The sequence below is a fragment of the Protopterus annectens genome, chromosome 1.part0 (genome assembly GCF_019279795.1).
Source record: "Protopterus annectens isolate FY-2018-M chromosome 1.part0, PAN1.0, whole genome shotgun sequence".
Lineage (NCBI taxonomy): Eukaryota > Metazoa > Chordata > Ceratodontiformes > Protopteridae > Protopterus > Protopterus annectens.
Genome location: NC_056725.1, coordinates 826,381,892 through 826,396,568, shown reverse-complemented (window position 1 = coordinate 826,396,568; position 14,677 = coordinate 826,381,892). Strand labels below are relative to the sequence as shown.

At 37.0% G+C, this 14,677-nt stretch overlaps 1 protein-coding gene across 1 annotated transcript in view; it reads left to right on the top strand.

The window, feature by feature from the left end:
• The window catches only part of NOX3 (NADPH oxidase 3), a 650,715-nt gene extending 636,293 nt beyond the window's left edge, over positions 1–14,422 (top strand). The window contains exons 13-14 of the mRNA XM_044063461.1: positions 2,229–2,353; positions 12,940–14,422. Of these exons, the coding sequence (XP_043919396.1) occupies positions 2,229–2,353; positions 12,940–13,066 (252 nt within the window). The 3' untranslated portion in view covers positions 13,067–14,422. The remainder of the gene's footprint in view (positions 1–2,228; positions 2,354–12,939) is intronic.
• Positions 14,423–14,677: the final 255 nt, after the last annotated feature.

The following is a 14,677-nucleotide window of genomic DNA, read 5'->3' as shown; positions in this document are numbered from 1 at the left end:
GAAATTGTGCTTGATTGTGCTTGATGCAGAGAGCTGCATCTGGAGATACTGTGTGTGTACATGTTATCCTCCCAGTGAACGTTCCCCACAGGTGCCAGTGGTGAGGATTGAGGCTCTTTGACTAATGGCCTAGAGGTGGGGCTTCACAGTGTCATTGTAGTGGCTGTAACAGATGCTTCTGTAGTGGGTCCAGTCATTCCTGGGACAGATAGCTAACTAGCATGCTTCCTCTTAATCACATTGTGTATCTAATAGCATTTTATGAACAGTTTGAAGGCCATGACAGTGGCACACTGCAGTGTCCTCAGTGTCAGACATAGCTTGACATTGGAACTGGGCTTTCAGCAGGCTGACCACATGATCTGTGAAGTTTTGTGTTTGCATGTTTGTGGTGTTTTACTGTTGTTCAGTAAAACGGTGTGGGTTTTGTATTAGCATTATCAACCAGGGCTGCAGTGGGGAGTTTGCACTCCCTAGAACACAGTTGGAACATACTAGGGGGTGAGACATGTATGCATTGTCTTTAGCTATATATATGTCAGCTTATCACAGTGCATGTGCATACCACTTTGTGGCCCTAATGAATGTAACTACATAGGAAGAGGTGATATAGATGACCTGTATGCCAGGTGTGCAAGTCATGGACAGGGAGACACATTGGATATCAACACCTGTGCATTGCACATTACCTGGTAAGTGATAGAATGATAATCCATTCTATTGATATAAGTCTGTCCACAGACATAAGTCAGTGGCTTTAATGCCACATGTGTGCAATCTATACAGTACTTTGGGGAGATGTGCAATGTCATAGACGTCATACATGATGATGGAGCTCTCACCTGGTGTTTTGGAGAACCTAATATACTCATCCTGATGTACAAGTAGTGTTATGACAAATGTACTCATTATTCTACAGCCTGATGCCTGTGATATAGCCATTGTGTTCCCCATTTTGTGTCTGAAAATTCCCTGTAGTTGGTATAGTGAGAACTACACATATCTTGGTTTCTACTTGTACAGACGGTTTATGCATTTCTCCTGATTCCATTTCCAGATGACACATGCCAGCCAATGCCTGTATGATATCCCTCTCCACTCAAAAATGGTCACTCAGTTGCTGCTCAGTTAGCTGGTAGTAGCTGATATACTGCCAGTACCAGTTTCATTCACACTGTCTGCCACTGCATTGCATTCCTGACTGGGAGGTAGCCACAGTTATAGTTAGCCAATGCTGCTGCTGCATGAAGGCTGATGGTGTTCCAAGCATCTTTGCTTCTTGTAACAATATAAATTTCTCCATGTTTTTTGCCTTTATAAATGCAACTTCCTGTGTACCTCCTGCACATTGTAACTATGAATTGTGAGCTGGATCCAGAGGCCCACATTTGTACATCATTATCATTTGCATGTCATTTTTAAGATCATTTGTATGCAGCTATTCCCATTCCATAATCCTTGCTACTCTGAAACACTAGCTGGTATTATACTATGCAGCTTATCTCTGAATCCCAGCTATGATCATTCAAGGGATGCTGTTTGCATTCTAAAAGACTGTACAGAAGCCTGTAAGGAGCTGACGCTGCAGAAAAGAGACTATTATATATATTTTTAATCCTTTCAAAATGCTTGGAAAGAAGGGAGAATTTTTTTAGACCTGTTTGTCCTACTCCTACCGCTATTGAAATGAACGGAACCCTGTGCAGCAAGGGACTTTACCACTAAACTGTAGTATCATGTATTAATACAGATAATTGCATTTAAACTTAGTTGAGCAGAAGAGTTTATAATGAAGGATGAAGGGCTCATGAGGTTAAGGAGTAGGGATGCTTGATCTTTTTGAAGTAAAAGTGTATTAATGAAATCTGTATTGGTGGGGTTAAGGGATTAATTAAGCAAATGCATAACATGTTATCAGAATGCCTGCAAGGGGAAGAAATAGGCTTATGTTTCAGAAATTTCAAATTCTTGGTTGAAACCTATTAAGAAGGAAATTCCGTATAGATCAGAGAAAGGGAAGCTGTTTTTTCTTTGCTTCATTACAGTTTATTTTTGAATACATTTTGGAAAAACAATACATATCATTATAGATTTGATTTATTAGTGGAATTTAGTGAACCAACAGAGCAGGCATTCAGATGTGTTATTTAAATGTATGGGAGTTCATGCCATTGTCGATTTACTCACCCATGTACTTAACAATTTTTTCATATTTCATTTTTATTTAGGCTGCCCATATTGTCCTGCACCACGATGACAAGGCGGATGTTATTACTGGGCTGAAGCACAAGACATTCTATGGCAGACCAAACTGGAATGCAGAATTCAAGGAGCTGGTCCAAAACCATACAGGGTAGGTCTACTAACACATTAAAATGTTGTATTAATGTGTACTGCTTCTAAAAATGACAGTGCTTGAGAGATTAATCTGTGGAATTTGGTTTGTTTTCCTGTGAAGTGTGAGATTCAGCAATTCACTTCTTGAGTAATTGTTTTGTTTATTTTTTTTTGTTTGTTTGTTTTTTTTTTTTTTTTTGACAGAACTAAGTGTGTTGGCGGTATCATCTTAAGGGTAAGAAAGTTGGGTTAGACATATACATTTACAGAGAAAAATAAATACACATGAAGGCAATCAATCTGGTTAAAAACGGAAGAGGGGAACAACCCTCGCTTCCTCCTTTATTATAAAGCACATGGTCATGTGACCTCTCTTGACCTCTCCATACCAACAACGTCAGTGTAAGAGTACACATATGAACATTCACTCTCTTTTATTATTGTCAGCCAACACCCCCACTTGCTCTTACACTGTATACAAATACATTTTAAGAACATATTTTGGATAACTTTTTCTTCACATTCCAAATATGTAATACATGAACTTTTCAATCTTCGATTTCGTAGCAGGTTTAGTAAAGATATCTGCAACCATGTCTGTTGGGCAATATTCAGTGCTTATTTTGTCATCATTAAGTGCTGACCTAACAAAATGATACTTAATGTCAACATGTTTACATCTCTGTCGGCTTACTGGATTCTTCGACAAAGCGATTGCTCCTTGATTGTCCTCAGATACTGTTACTGGCACACACTTGCACTCTCCATCCATTCCACTCAACAGCTGCACAAAGTACAGACTCTCCTGTGTTGTTCCTGCCAATGCCATGTACTCTGCCTCACATGTAGATAAAGCCACCGTTTGTTGTTTCTTTGATTTCCATGAAATAATAGGCCCGTCTCTATTGAGGCTAAAGCAATAACCTGTTGTACCATGTCTATCGTTTTGATCTGTTGCCCAATCTGCATCATTGTATGCTACAAGCTGAAGTTTCCCTTCACTTTTCTTGTAACACAGCTCTCTGTCCAATGTACCTTTTTAAGACAATTGTTATAACAGTTACAAATCTTTGAAAAGAGATGATTTATACCTTTGAGAAAAGACTTTTTAAATACAAGATGTGCCAAATTGAAATATGTTATCTGAATGAATGTATTAAAAAGAAAGTAGTGCCACAAGGTTTAAGAGTATTTAAATTCCCTTTTGGAATTTATTACAATACAGAAATTGTTAATGTGTTCACCACTATGTTTGATAGGTGGGGATTTGAACTGCTTACTAAAAGAGTGTGTTCTATTATGATCAAATGGAAGGAAGGTTGCACAAAGAACTTGATGACCTTAATGAAATTATTTTCAATGATTTATTATTTGCACAGTATGAAGGGTTTTATAACAAGGTGATAAGCAGGGTAGATAAGAAATGTGATAACATTGTTAACAAGAAAGTTAAAAAACTAGACAGAGATTGTAAGCAGTACAAATACTGTAAGGTGTATCCTATCGATAAATAATTTTTTAGTGACAATGACAAAGCTGATTGTTTTTCTACAATACAAAATTGTAAAGTTGATTTAGATCATGTGGATTTGGAATTAACAGGAGAGGAGGAACACTTTATTGAGGGAGAAGGTAGTAACTGGTTAGATTATCAGGATTTTCCCCTTCCAAGACACTCAGAAAGAATAGCGAGTCGCAAACAAGCGAATTATCAAACTTACAGCAAGGTAGCATAACAGTACAGAGGTCCTCCCAGATGGTAGGAAATTTAGTCCCAGTTATACAAGTTAGTAATTTCCAGCACGCTTTAAATGGTTTTCATATTTACAATTACACCGATAGGGTTATTTCACAAGAATATTCTTCCCTATTTTCTAAGGGATTTAAATTTGTACATATGAAAATCCCGGATATAGCTGATACATTGGTTGATGTGCAACTTTATTTGAGAAAATTAAATTTAAAATGAATGCATTTTAATAAGGAAGAATGTGATACCACCAACTGTTCCGCTACAACATTGAGAAAAAGTAGTGTGTACAATCCTCCCCTACATCCACTCATTATTACATTTGAGAAGGTTATTAAGGAAGATATTTATAAAATATGGGGTAATCAAAGAAGAATATTCTCAAATCTTAGTATAAATGAGAGGAAATTACTAAACAACTTAAGGGAGGATAGAAGTATACGTGTTATGACACCTGATAAGGGTGGTGGAATTATTTTATACAATTGTGATGATTACACAAATATTATGCAAACTATTCTATTCAATGTTGAAAATTATTCCACATGTTTCAGGAATGAAATACACATTTCTTATCATAGGATAGATAGCTTTTTATATGAGTATGTCATGGATCAGAGGATTTCTAAGGTAGATTATGATTTTCTCCTGAATTTGCTCCCCAAAATCCTGTCATCTTTGGTATACCAAAAGTACATAAAAATATTGAAAACCCACCTTTTAGGCCCATTGTGGCAGCTGCTGGTTCAAAAACACAAAATTTAGCTGTTTACGTGGATAGAAAAATTAAGCATGTGGTTGAACAATTCCCACATTTGGTCAAAGATTCCTGGGATTTTTTAGGACAATTAAAAAGTGACCTGTGGTGTGCTGATTCTTTCCTTTTGACCATTGATGTACAAGACTTGTTTTCCTGTATTCCCAAACAAGAAGGGTTAAATGTCTTTGAAGAAATACTTTATATTTCTTCGAACCTGCACCTTGATGAGATTAGTTTAGTTTGTGAACTCATGGGACTCATTTTGGAAAACAACTACATATATTTTGAGGGTGAATACTTCCAGCAAGTCAAGGGTGTAGCAATGGGAGCAGCTTGTGCTCCAACATATGCTAACTTGGTCTTGCTGGGTTGGGAAAGAGAACATGTTTTTAAAAGTGAGTTCTTTTCTAAGGTTGCATTTTATTGCAGATTTTTGGATGATATTTTTATTTTATGGAAGGGATCTTTTGAATCCATTCCAGTATTCATTCAATACCTAAACCAAAATACCAACTTTCTAAAATTTACATTCAGTTTTCATAAACAAGAAATCCATTACTTGGATACTAAAATAATTAATGACCATGAAAAGTTTATATCTAAAATCTATCGTAAAAAAACTTTTTGTAATAGTTATTTACATTTTGATAGTCATCACCCAATGTCACAAAAGAAAAGTATTATCAAGGGACAAGCAATCAGGGTTGCCAGAATGACATCTTTAAAACAGGATGTCATTTAGGAATGCATTTGCCTAAAAGACATGTTCCTTGAGAGAGGTTACCCTGGTGACTTTATTGATGCAATATTTAGTGGAGTATTAAGTGACTGGGGTAAAAAATGCATTCCATTATTACGTAGAGGTTTGAATAGAATGAACAACACAGGAACAACTATTGAGACTGTGAAAAAAGTTGATTTTCAACAAGCATGTATTGTTCAATATAGTCCTTTATACCAGCAGGTTAAGGAAACGCTTTATTAAAAATTGGAGCATTTTCAAAACTAATAATGAAATCTTTCAAGTTTTAGGCGAGAAGCCTGTATTCTCAACCAAGATTGGCCCTAACTTAAAAACCATCTTGGAAAATAAAAATAAAAATTAAGGTGAACATGTAAATTTAAATGGTAGTAGACCTTGTGGTAGGTGTGCTTACTGTTCTTACATTCTGCAAGATAACTTTATTTTTTTAGATAACAAATATAAGAGTATAGTCTATTTAAGAAGAGGCAACTGTTATTCAAGTAAATTGGTATACATTGCTAGGTGTAATACTTGTACATCTTTTTACATTGGGAAGACAGAAAGGTTATTTAAAACTAGAATATATGAACATCTATACAATATAAAGAATAAAAAGGAAACCAATGCCTTGTATAAGCATAGCACCCAATGTGTGGATTACAGTGGTTTCAAATTTGCCATACTAGATTTAGTGAATATTGAAGTTAGGGGTGGAGACTGGCAAAATGCCTTAAACAAGAAAGAACTGTTATAGCAACTAAGACTAGCTGCAAACTTCCCCCCTGGGTTAGGTTAAATGATTATTTAACTATATTACCTATAGTGGTGCTGCGGTAGCATTGTCGCTTCACAGCAAGACGTTGTCCCGTTCGATTCTCAGCTAGAGCGTCTTCTGTGTGGAGGCATGCGTGAATGGGCGTGCCTTCATTGAAGGTTGTGCGTCAGGGCTGCTAACTCGGCATGTAAAAATCCACTACCAAACATTAGCGGACCGGAGTTCTGCTGTGGCGACCCCTAACCGGGATAAGCCGAAAGACACAACAACAACAAAACAGACTAGCTGCAAACTTCCCCCCCGGGGTTAAATGATTATTTAACTATATTACCTATATTGAAAGAAAAGGCAGGACATATTTAAATGTCTTAAACTTGTTTGAATGAGAATATGCACACATATACATAAATGCACCCGAATATTTGCTGTTGTATTTTTTTATTTTTGGTTTATACTAATTTTATTGAATATTTTCTTTGTGTAAAACTGTTTAATACAAATATGAACATTTGTTTTTTTAAACAAGCAATTTTTTTGCACTAGCCTTGAATATTCTGTAATGAACCTTTTAAAACATGTTTTATAATTGAGGGGTGAAACAGCCAATCATTGTTAAGCCTGTACTATTTAAACATAATTTTTATGATCATTGGGTTATTCTGATTAAGTCAACTGGCACTGATGAAAGCACTTAATTTTATACTTGGAATAAATTGTATCTTGTGGACTCACAACAGTAGTGCTTTTTTGTTTCATTTGTACCTTTTAAGTATCTTAACACATTTGGCTAGTGTTAAATGAGATTCACTCAGTTGTGACAAATATTGTGAAAGTTTACTTATAATCCAGCTAAGATCAGGTCTCGTGCTTGTCATAGCATATATCAAACTACCACAAGCTCACGATATTTTCTTGGATCTGTAGATTCACTGTCACATTCAGAGTTTGTTTTTTGTTCAGAAGGGGTACTTCTTACTTTACAATTAGACCTACCAAATTTCTTAAGAATTTTTGTGATGTACCTCTTTTTGTTCATCTTTACTTCACTACTATTCTGGGTAAAGTCAATACCTAGAAAATGTCTTAGCTTTCCCAGATCTTTCATTTTAAATTTAGCTTTGAGTATTTCTTTTACATCGTTTAGTGATTCATTGTCACTAGCTGCTATAATGAGATTGTCAACCCATATAATTAGGACTGTTTTCTCATTTTCAGCTTGTCTAGTGTATACACAGTGGTCTGCGGGGTTTTGGATAAAACTGTTTTTCACAAATAATCGTGCAACATTTTGTTCCAGTTACTCCCTGATTATTTCAATCCATACAATGACTTATTCAGTTTACAAACCAATTTTTCATCATTATTCGATTTCTTTTCAAAACCTTCAGGTTGCTCCATATACACCTCACAGTCAATAGGAGCATGTAAATAAGCCGTTTGTACATCCATCTGGTGCAATTCTAAATCGTACTGAGCTGCCATCTGCATTAGACTGCGTACAGATGTCATACTGCAGTTGGTGCAAATGTTTCATTATAATCTATACCAGCGACTTGACTGTAGCCTTTAGCTACATATCTAGCTTTATAAGTCTCAGTATTATCTGCATTGTCTTTTACAGTGAAAACCCACCTACCCCCCCCCCCACTACATTTTTATCTTCTGGCAGTGTGGTGAGTGTAAATGTGTTGTTTTCCTTTAAAGATAAGTTCCTCCTTCATAGCTTTGACCCACTTCTCTGAGTTAGATGAAGTCATGGCCTCTTTAAAGCTCCGTGGTGTGTTGCATATCAGTCTGTAACAATAGTCAACATTAACTGTCACATAATTGTCGTTTTCAACTTTACACTCATAGTCCTTCAAGTATGCAGGTGGTTTTCTCTCTCTTTTAGAGTAGTGTGTATCCTGCCTTTCCTCTTCTTGCCTTATTTTTGTGTCTCCATCATTTATCGTAGATTCAGTGTGATTCACTTGTATTTCTTTTGTGATTTGACTTGACTTAACATGCACACTTCTTCTGGTATTAAAATCTTCATCCATCACTTCTGGGTCTGTCTGAATCTGGCATTCAGTTAAATTTTTAGTAATGAACTTGACTAACCTGTGTCTAAGGACAATAGACCAGATATGATGGGCTGTTTTTATCATATCCGACAAAAATCCCTTTATCACATCTTGGGTCTAATTTCTTTTTATCTTGTCTGTATGCATAGCACACTGATCTATTTCTCTCATCCTTGAAAGATCAGTCTTCTTTTCTGTTAGCATGAAGAATGGGGTCTGCCCCACACGCCTGTTGTAACATCTGTTGCAAATAAAAGCAGCAGTCATTACTGCATATGTCCACAACTCTTTAGATAAGTCACTCTCTATCAACATACACCTTGCCATTTCGAACAGTGTTCTCCAGTTTCTCTCTGCTGTCCCATTCTGATGGGGTGAGTAAGGTGCTGTTTCATGTCTTCTAACATTTTTACTCAATAGTGACTGAAAGTCTTTCAACATGAAATCCATGCCATTATCTGATCTGATACTCTTTACCTTCCCATAAGGGGCTGAATCTGCAATAAACCTTTCAGTCGCCTTGACTGTATCACTCTTGGCTTTCAGAAAATAGACAAATATTACACCTGAGTAGTCATCAGTAAATGCTAAAGTGTATTAAAGCCATCTTTTGCTACTGGCTCAATTGGGCCTGCCAAATCAGTATGGACTAGTTCAAACACAGCTTTTGCTCTTGCATCTGGTTCTCTGTTTCTGCTCTGGACAAATTTCCCTTGCATACAGGTTTCATAATCTAGGTTAGGTCTCTCAACTTTACCTTGAATTTTCATTCCTTTTACCACTTTTTCTAATTTTGACACATCTTCAAAAATTACAGTGACCAAGCATTTTATGCCATACTTGAATGTCATGACAGCTCTGAGATGCATCGTAATGTATCTCGCTATCGTTTTCTTCATCATATGTGTCTAAGTAATAGAGTCTATCATACTCAATTATGTCAAACCTGGTGCCGTTTTATAGATGAGTTGGTCCTGGCCTTGTTTAAAGTTGATCGAGGCCCCTTTGGATGTTGCTGCCTTAACAGAAAAAATGCTTTGTGGATACGTCGGGCTTTACAGCACCTGAGTCATCATCACCTTTACTTTGCACCCCTCTGAGTTTAGCAGCCATACCTCTGCATTACCTCTCTTCTGTGCGACCCCACAGGTTCTAGTCCCATCAGCTAAATCCACAATGTGCTCTTCCAGTTGGAAAGTTGCATCAAAGTGTTTAAACTTTTTCAGGTCGTTAATTATGTGTGACGTGGCACCAGTGTCCACCATTAATCCCTTCTGTTTTAATTCATGAATCTGATGCTCATTTATTCTGAAGACAAATGTATAATCATCCATGTCATTTGCTTGTTTCACATTATCTTTCATCTACAGTCACTGTTCCTGTGGCTAGAATTTTTACACAAACTACAACACTATCTCTGGCCTTTATATCCTCTACGGCATTCTCGTGCCTTATGTCCCTTTTGGCCACAGCTATAGCATATAATCTCTGCTTTTACTCTTTCCCCAAGGCCACTCGCTTTCATTACATTATCATTACTTACATTGGCATTAAATTTCTCGGTATGTTCATAGCTTCTCAACCTTGTTTTGAACTCACCAAAGCTCAATTTATCATCATCTTGCATGATGTGGACTGCAAATGGTTTAAAAGTTTCAGGCAACACTTTCAGAATCATTACAATTAGTAATCCATCCCTAAGCTTCTCCCCAGCATTTCTAAGTGCCGTAATGGCTGTTTCAGCCCTAATAATAGAGTCTGTGACACTTTCACTGGTGGCCTTCTGGAGGCTTGTTAATTTGGTGTATAGGCTAATTACCCATGGCTTCCCTTTCCTGGCATAATGGTCTCGCAGGATCTGAAGCACTTCTCTACCGCCGTCTGCAGCTTCTGTCATGACGAGGGACAAACTTTTGTCATCTAAGAACTGTATTAGTTCTGCATATGCCTCCTCATTTTTCTCAGCATCATCTTCCTCCTCATTCTCGTCATCCTCTGCGTCCTGATGCAGATTCCGCAAAATGGCGTCTTTCAGCCTTAGCAAACACAGGTATCCCAGAAACGTTGTCTCCCACAACTCGTAATTCTTCTCATCTCCGTCAAAACATAGTCTGTGCCATCGGCTTCCTACTTCCCTCCTGGGCCCATAACCTGTTGGCGGTATCATCTTAAGATTAAGAAAGTCGGGTTAGACATACATTTACAGAGGAAAATAAACACACATGAAGGCAATCAATCTGGTTAAAAATGGAAGAGGGGAACAACCCTTGCTTCCTCCTTTATTATAAAGCACATGGTCATGTGACCTCTCTTAACCTCTCCACACCAACGACGTAAGTGTAAGAGCACACATACGATCATTCACTCTCTTTTATTATTATCAGCCAACAAAGTGTGTAGAGAAGGTGACAGGAAAGAAACATGTAAAATGCTGTGCAAACAGTTGGTGAGATGATAGTAAAATAGACGCTTGGGGTTACCAACTCTTAGAAATGCTCTGGATCTTGCTTCCTGTACAGACTTACTTTAAAAAAGGAGTGCATGCCACTGCTATGTACACACTTCAAGGGTCTGGTTTAACTTGGCTTCTGACAAACAAATTGTTTGGAAAATCAAAACTTACCAGGTTGGTGGACGTGAAGTTACAGTTTTGATTATTCTGCAGTCAGCCATGAGCTTTGCTACATCTGTTAGCTTAGGTCTGTAACTCTGACTTATCAGGATGTCTCGGGTGAAGGCACTTGTACTGATGACTCACATAAAAACCATCAACAGATTTCCTGCTTTCAATTCTTCCCTCCTCTAGATGTTATGTCCCTTGGTTGTTGATTGCTCTAAGGTTCTGCATAGTCCCCAGATTATATCCATGTTTGTAGCTAAGCCTTACAGTATAATAATTTTATCTCTTTAAACAGAATGACAGATTGCAATGAATCTGAAAAGCACCCTCATTGACGTTGTTAAACTGTTGTGTACTCCCCCTCCTCAAATATGCATCTGCCCTCTCTTTCTCACTCTCTTTTAGCTGATCTACCATTTTCTCAAAAGTCAGTAGCTGAGCAATTAATAAATGTGTACAATAACCTCTGGCAAACAAAAATCACTTCATATATTTACAATTTGGTGAATTTCCAAAAAGGTAACTTCCATCTGGCCATAGCATTTAATGTCCACTTGGGGAAGCATTACTTTCTTTGTATCCAGAGTTCAATAGTTACAGTAATAGCTGTTCACACTATCTTTCCATATGAAAATTTTTAAATATTCTCAGAAAACAAAATGTGTGTGTGTGTGTGTGTGTGTGTGTGTGTGTGTGTGTGTGTGTGTGTGTGTGTGTGTGTGTGTGTGTGTGTGTGTGTATCCACATACATTTTTATTATGATGATAATGTCAAGCTCAGTTCCATATTGAATCTAAACTGATATGTATTTGACGATTCAGATATCTTAGCCAGGTCCCCCATCATACTGCTGTGTTCCCAAATGGCTTCCTCTCCCACTCACACTCATGCATGTATGCACATTTTGGTATTATCTGCAGTTATGTTCATCCTGTTCTCCAGTCCATTATTCTAGTGGATTTTTTTGTTTTCCACCTTCATGCTTAGTGTCAGTGATTCATCGGTAGCACACTCACCTTTAAAACTGGAAGATCAGAAGATTGTGGGTTACGTTTCCTCGTGAGGTGTTTGAATTAATTCTTTCATTACTGACCTTCTGGTGTAGCAAACAGCAGGTGCTGCTCTCCCTATTATGCCATCCTTTGGATGAGACTTTAAACCAAAGTCCCCTCTGCCTTACTTAGTGGTAGCTCAGGTGGATGGATCCCATGGCACCACTTACCAAAAAGAGTAAATCTTCCCCGTGGCACTAGCAAAACTTTCCCAAATCACTATTAATATCATATTGAGCCTCCCTTGAAAACAGGCCACTAGCTTATTGGGGCTAATCTGGTCAGCAAACTTTAAATAAAATAAGTACTCCTTTAGCTGCTTTCCATTAACAAAATGGCCACCTATTACTATCCCTAAATATCTATCTCATTATATTCTTCCTATCAGTTTTTTTTACAAACCATACTCCAAATATAAGCATGTACTCTGTTATTCCTTAAGTCAGCATATCCCCTTATTATTTCAGCTGCAATGATATTGCCCCCTCTATTAATTTTAGTTGTCTCTAGCTTTAAAATGCTATTGTTTTTTTTCTTTCTCTTAATTTGCTATTTGTGTTTTGCTGTGTGTTTGTGTAGACTCCATGTGCAAATTCCATCCCTTAATTTGTTGCTGTAATTCTATTTCATGTTCATGGTTCTGTGTTAAAAGTATTCTGTATCAATTTTTTTCAGTGTTAATAGCATAAGTAAATAAATTAAAAGGGTCACAAATGATAATTGGACCTAATAAACACTTTTTAAAACCATGCTTGCTGAAAAGATTTTTGTCATTTTTCAGCATTAAAATAAGTGAAACAGTGGTATGTTAAAATATATTTTTTTCTTTTTCAACAGCACTGATATTGGTGTTTTCTACTGTGGCCCAAAACCTCTGTCTACAATCCTTCGGAAATTGTGCAACATGCATTCATCTCCTTATCCCCAAGGTGTTCGCTTCCACTACAACAAAGAAAGCTACTGAGCAATCATAAGTGGTGTTTATAATGCTGGCATCAACATCTTTAGGAAGTATTACACATTACAATGTCATTTCAGCAATTTAGATACTAGTGTTACAGCATTTCTGAAATTAAACTATCCACTTATAAGGAGAGATCTAAGATGGCCACTGAGTAGCAGCTCCTTTCAGATATTCTGCAGATATTAATAAAACTGGACAGCAATTTTTTTATTAATTGGGTAAAAATGAAGTTAGATCAGTTCAAGAACATAATTATACTGATTTTTTTGTGACTGTACTATTACATATCCAGCAAATAATAAGCTTGTACCAACATAGAAATGAGACTTTTCAAATCTCATCAAGGTACTTCTGTGAGGACAGATATACTTTACAGAAATTATCCTTGAAAATAGAACAGTTCCATATTACAATGTATTTCATAACTACAGTAAACAAGGAATAAATCTGTAGCCCATAATACAACAACAAGGTTGTTAGCACAGAGGACTAAGGCTATGAGGTGTTAACATGATACTTCCTGTGGTATAGGGTTTCATTACCTCAGACTTCATATGCCTACTATGTGATCTTGAGCAAATCACTTAACAAGACAATGTTTTGGTAATTTGGACTGGGCTCCTTAATGGTCTCCTGGACTGCATGCCTAGTAACTACCTAGCAATGTCAAATAAAGGACAAAGACATTGTTATCTGACACTCGTGACAGGGTAAAAGTTGGGTAGAGACAATCCACTTTCATTGTGGAACAGTATACACATTTGCTAAATAAACTACAAGGGATAAGAGAAGTCACTTGAGTAATTGTGGGTTTCCAGGAAAAACTTTTGCGTAGCAGTCTATTTTCTTTCTTAATTACCTGGTTTCCAAGAAATGTAATGTTGCAAGAAGGTCTTTTATTTAACATAGATCACTTCTGAACCCCCTTACTAAACCAGGAACATTTCCAAAGTCTGTAATTGTTAAACTTACTTCTTATTTGAGAAAACAACTAATTTTAAAACAGATGGGCCTTACCTCCTCCATCAAAGTGGATATAATAATAATAATATCAGATTGATTGACAATTCCGCCAAAACAATAGACAAAAAAAGAAAAATCAGTTGTCCTTTGGCTAAAGCCCTCAAAAACTCATCTCCTTTACTTTACACAACTAAAATATTTCTGGCTAATTACACAAGGATCTTTAAATTAATTGAGAAAGCTGTTGCATATGCCAAAATATCATAGGATTATGTGACCATAGGAGGTTACTAGGTTAATGGCCCTAGGGCTCTTTCAAGTCTAGCCTAGTTTAACCCTTGTTTCCATGATTAGCATCTATCTCTCCTGTCCAAGAGGGACACAGGTGGAACACCCGGGGTGAATTTACGGTTACCCATCCAATCGTCCAGATTGCATTTGAAGACAACCAATGAGGTGCTCTGCTTGACATGAAGTGGGAGTATGTTCCAAAGGTGTGGTAACCTCTGGGAGACAAATCTGCCTCTCCAGCAGGTTCTATTAATGTCACATACCAGGTTAAGGCCTTTAGAGCCGGTAACCCTTGTATCATTTGACTTACTGATATGCAGCAGTTCCAATAAGCAGGGTCAAAGATTGCCTTATCAA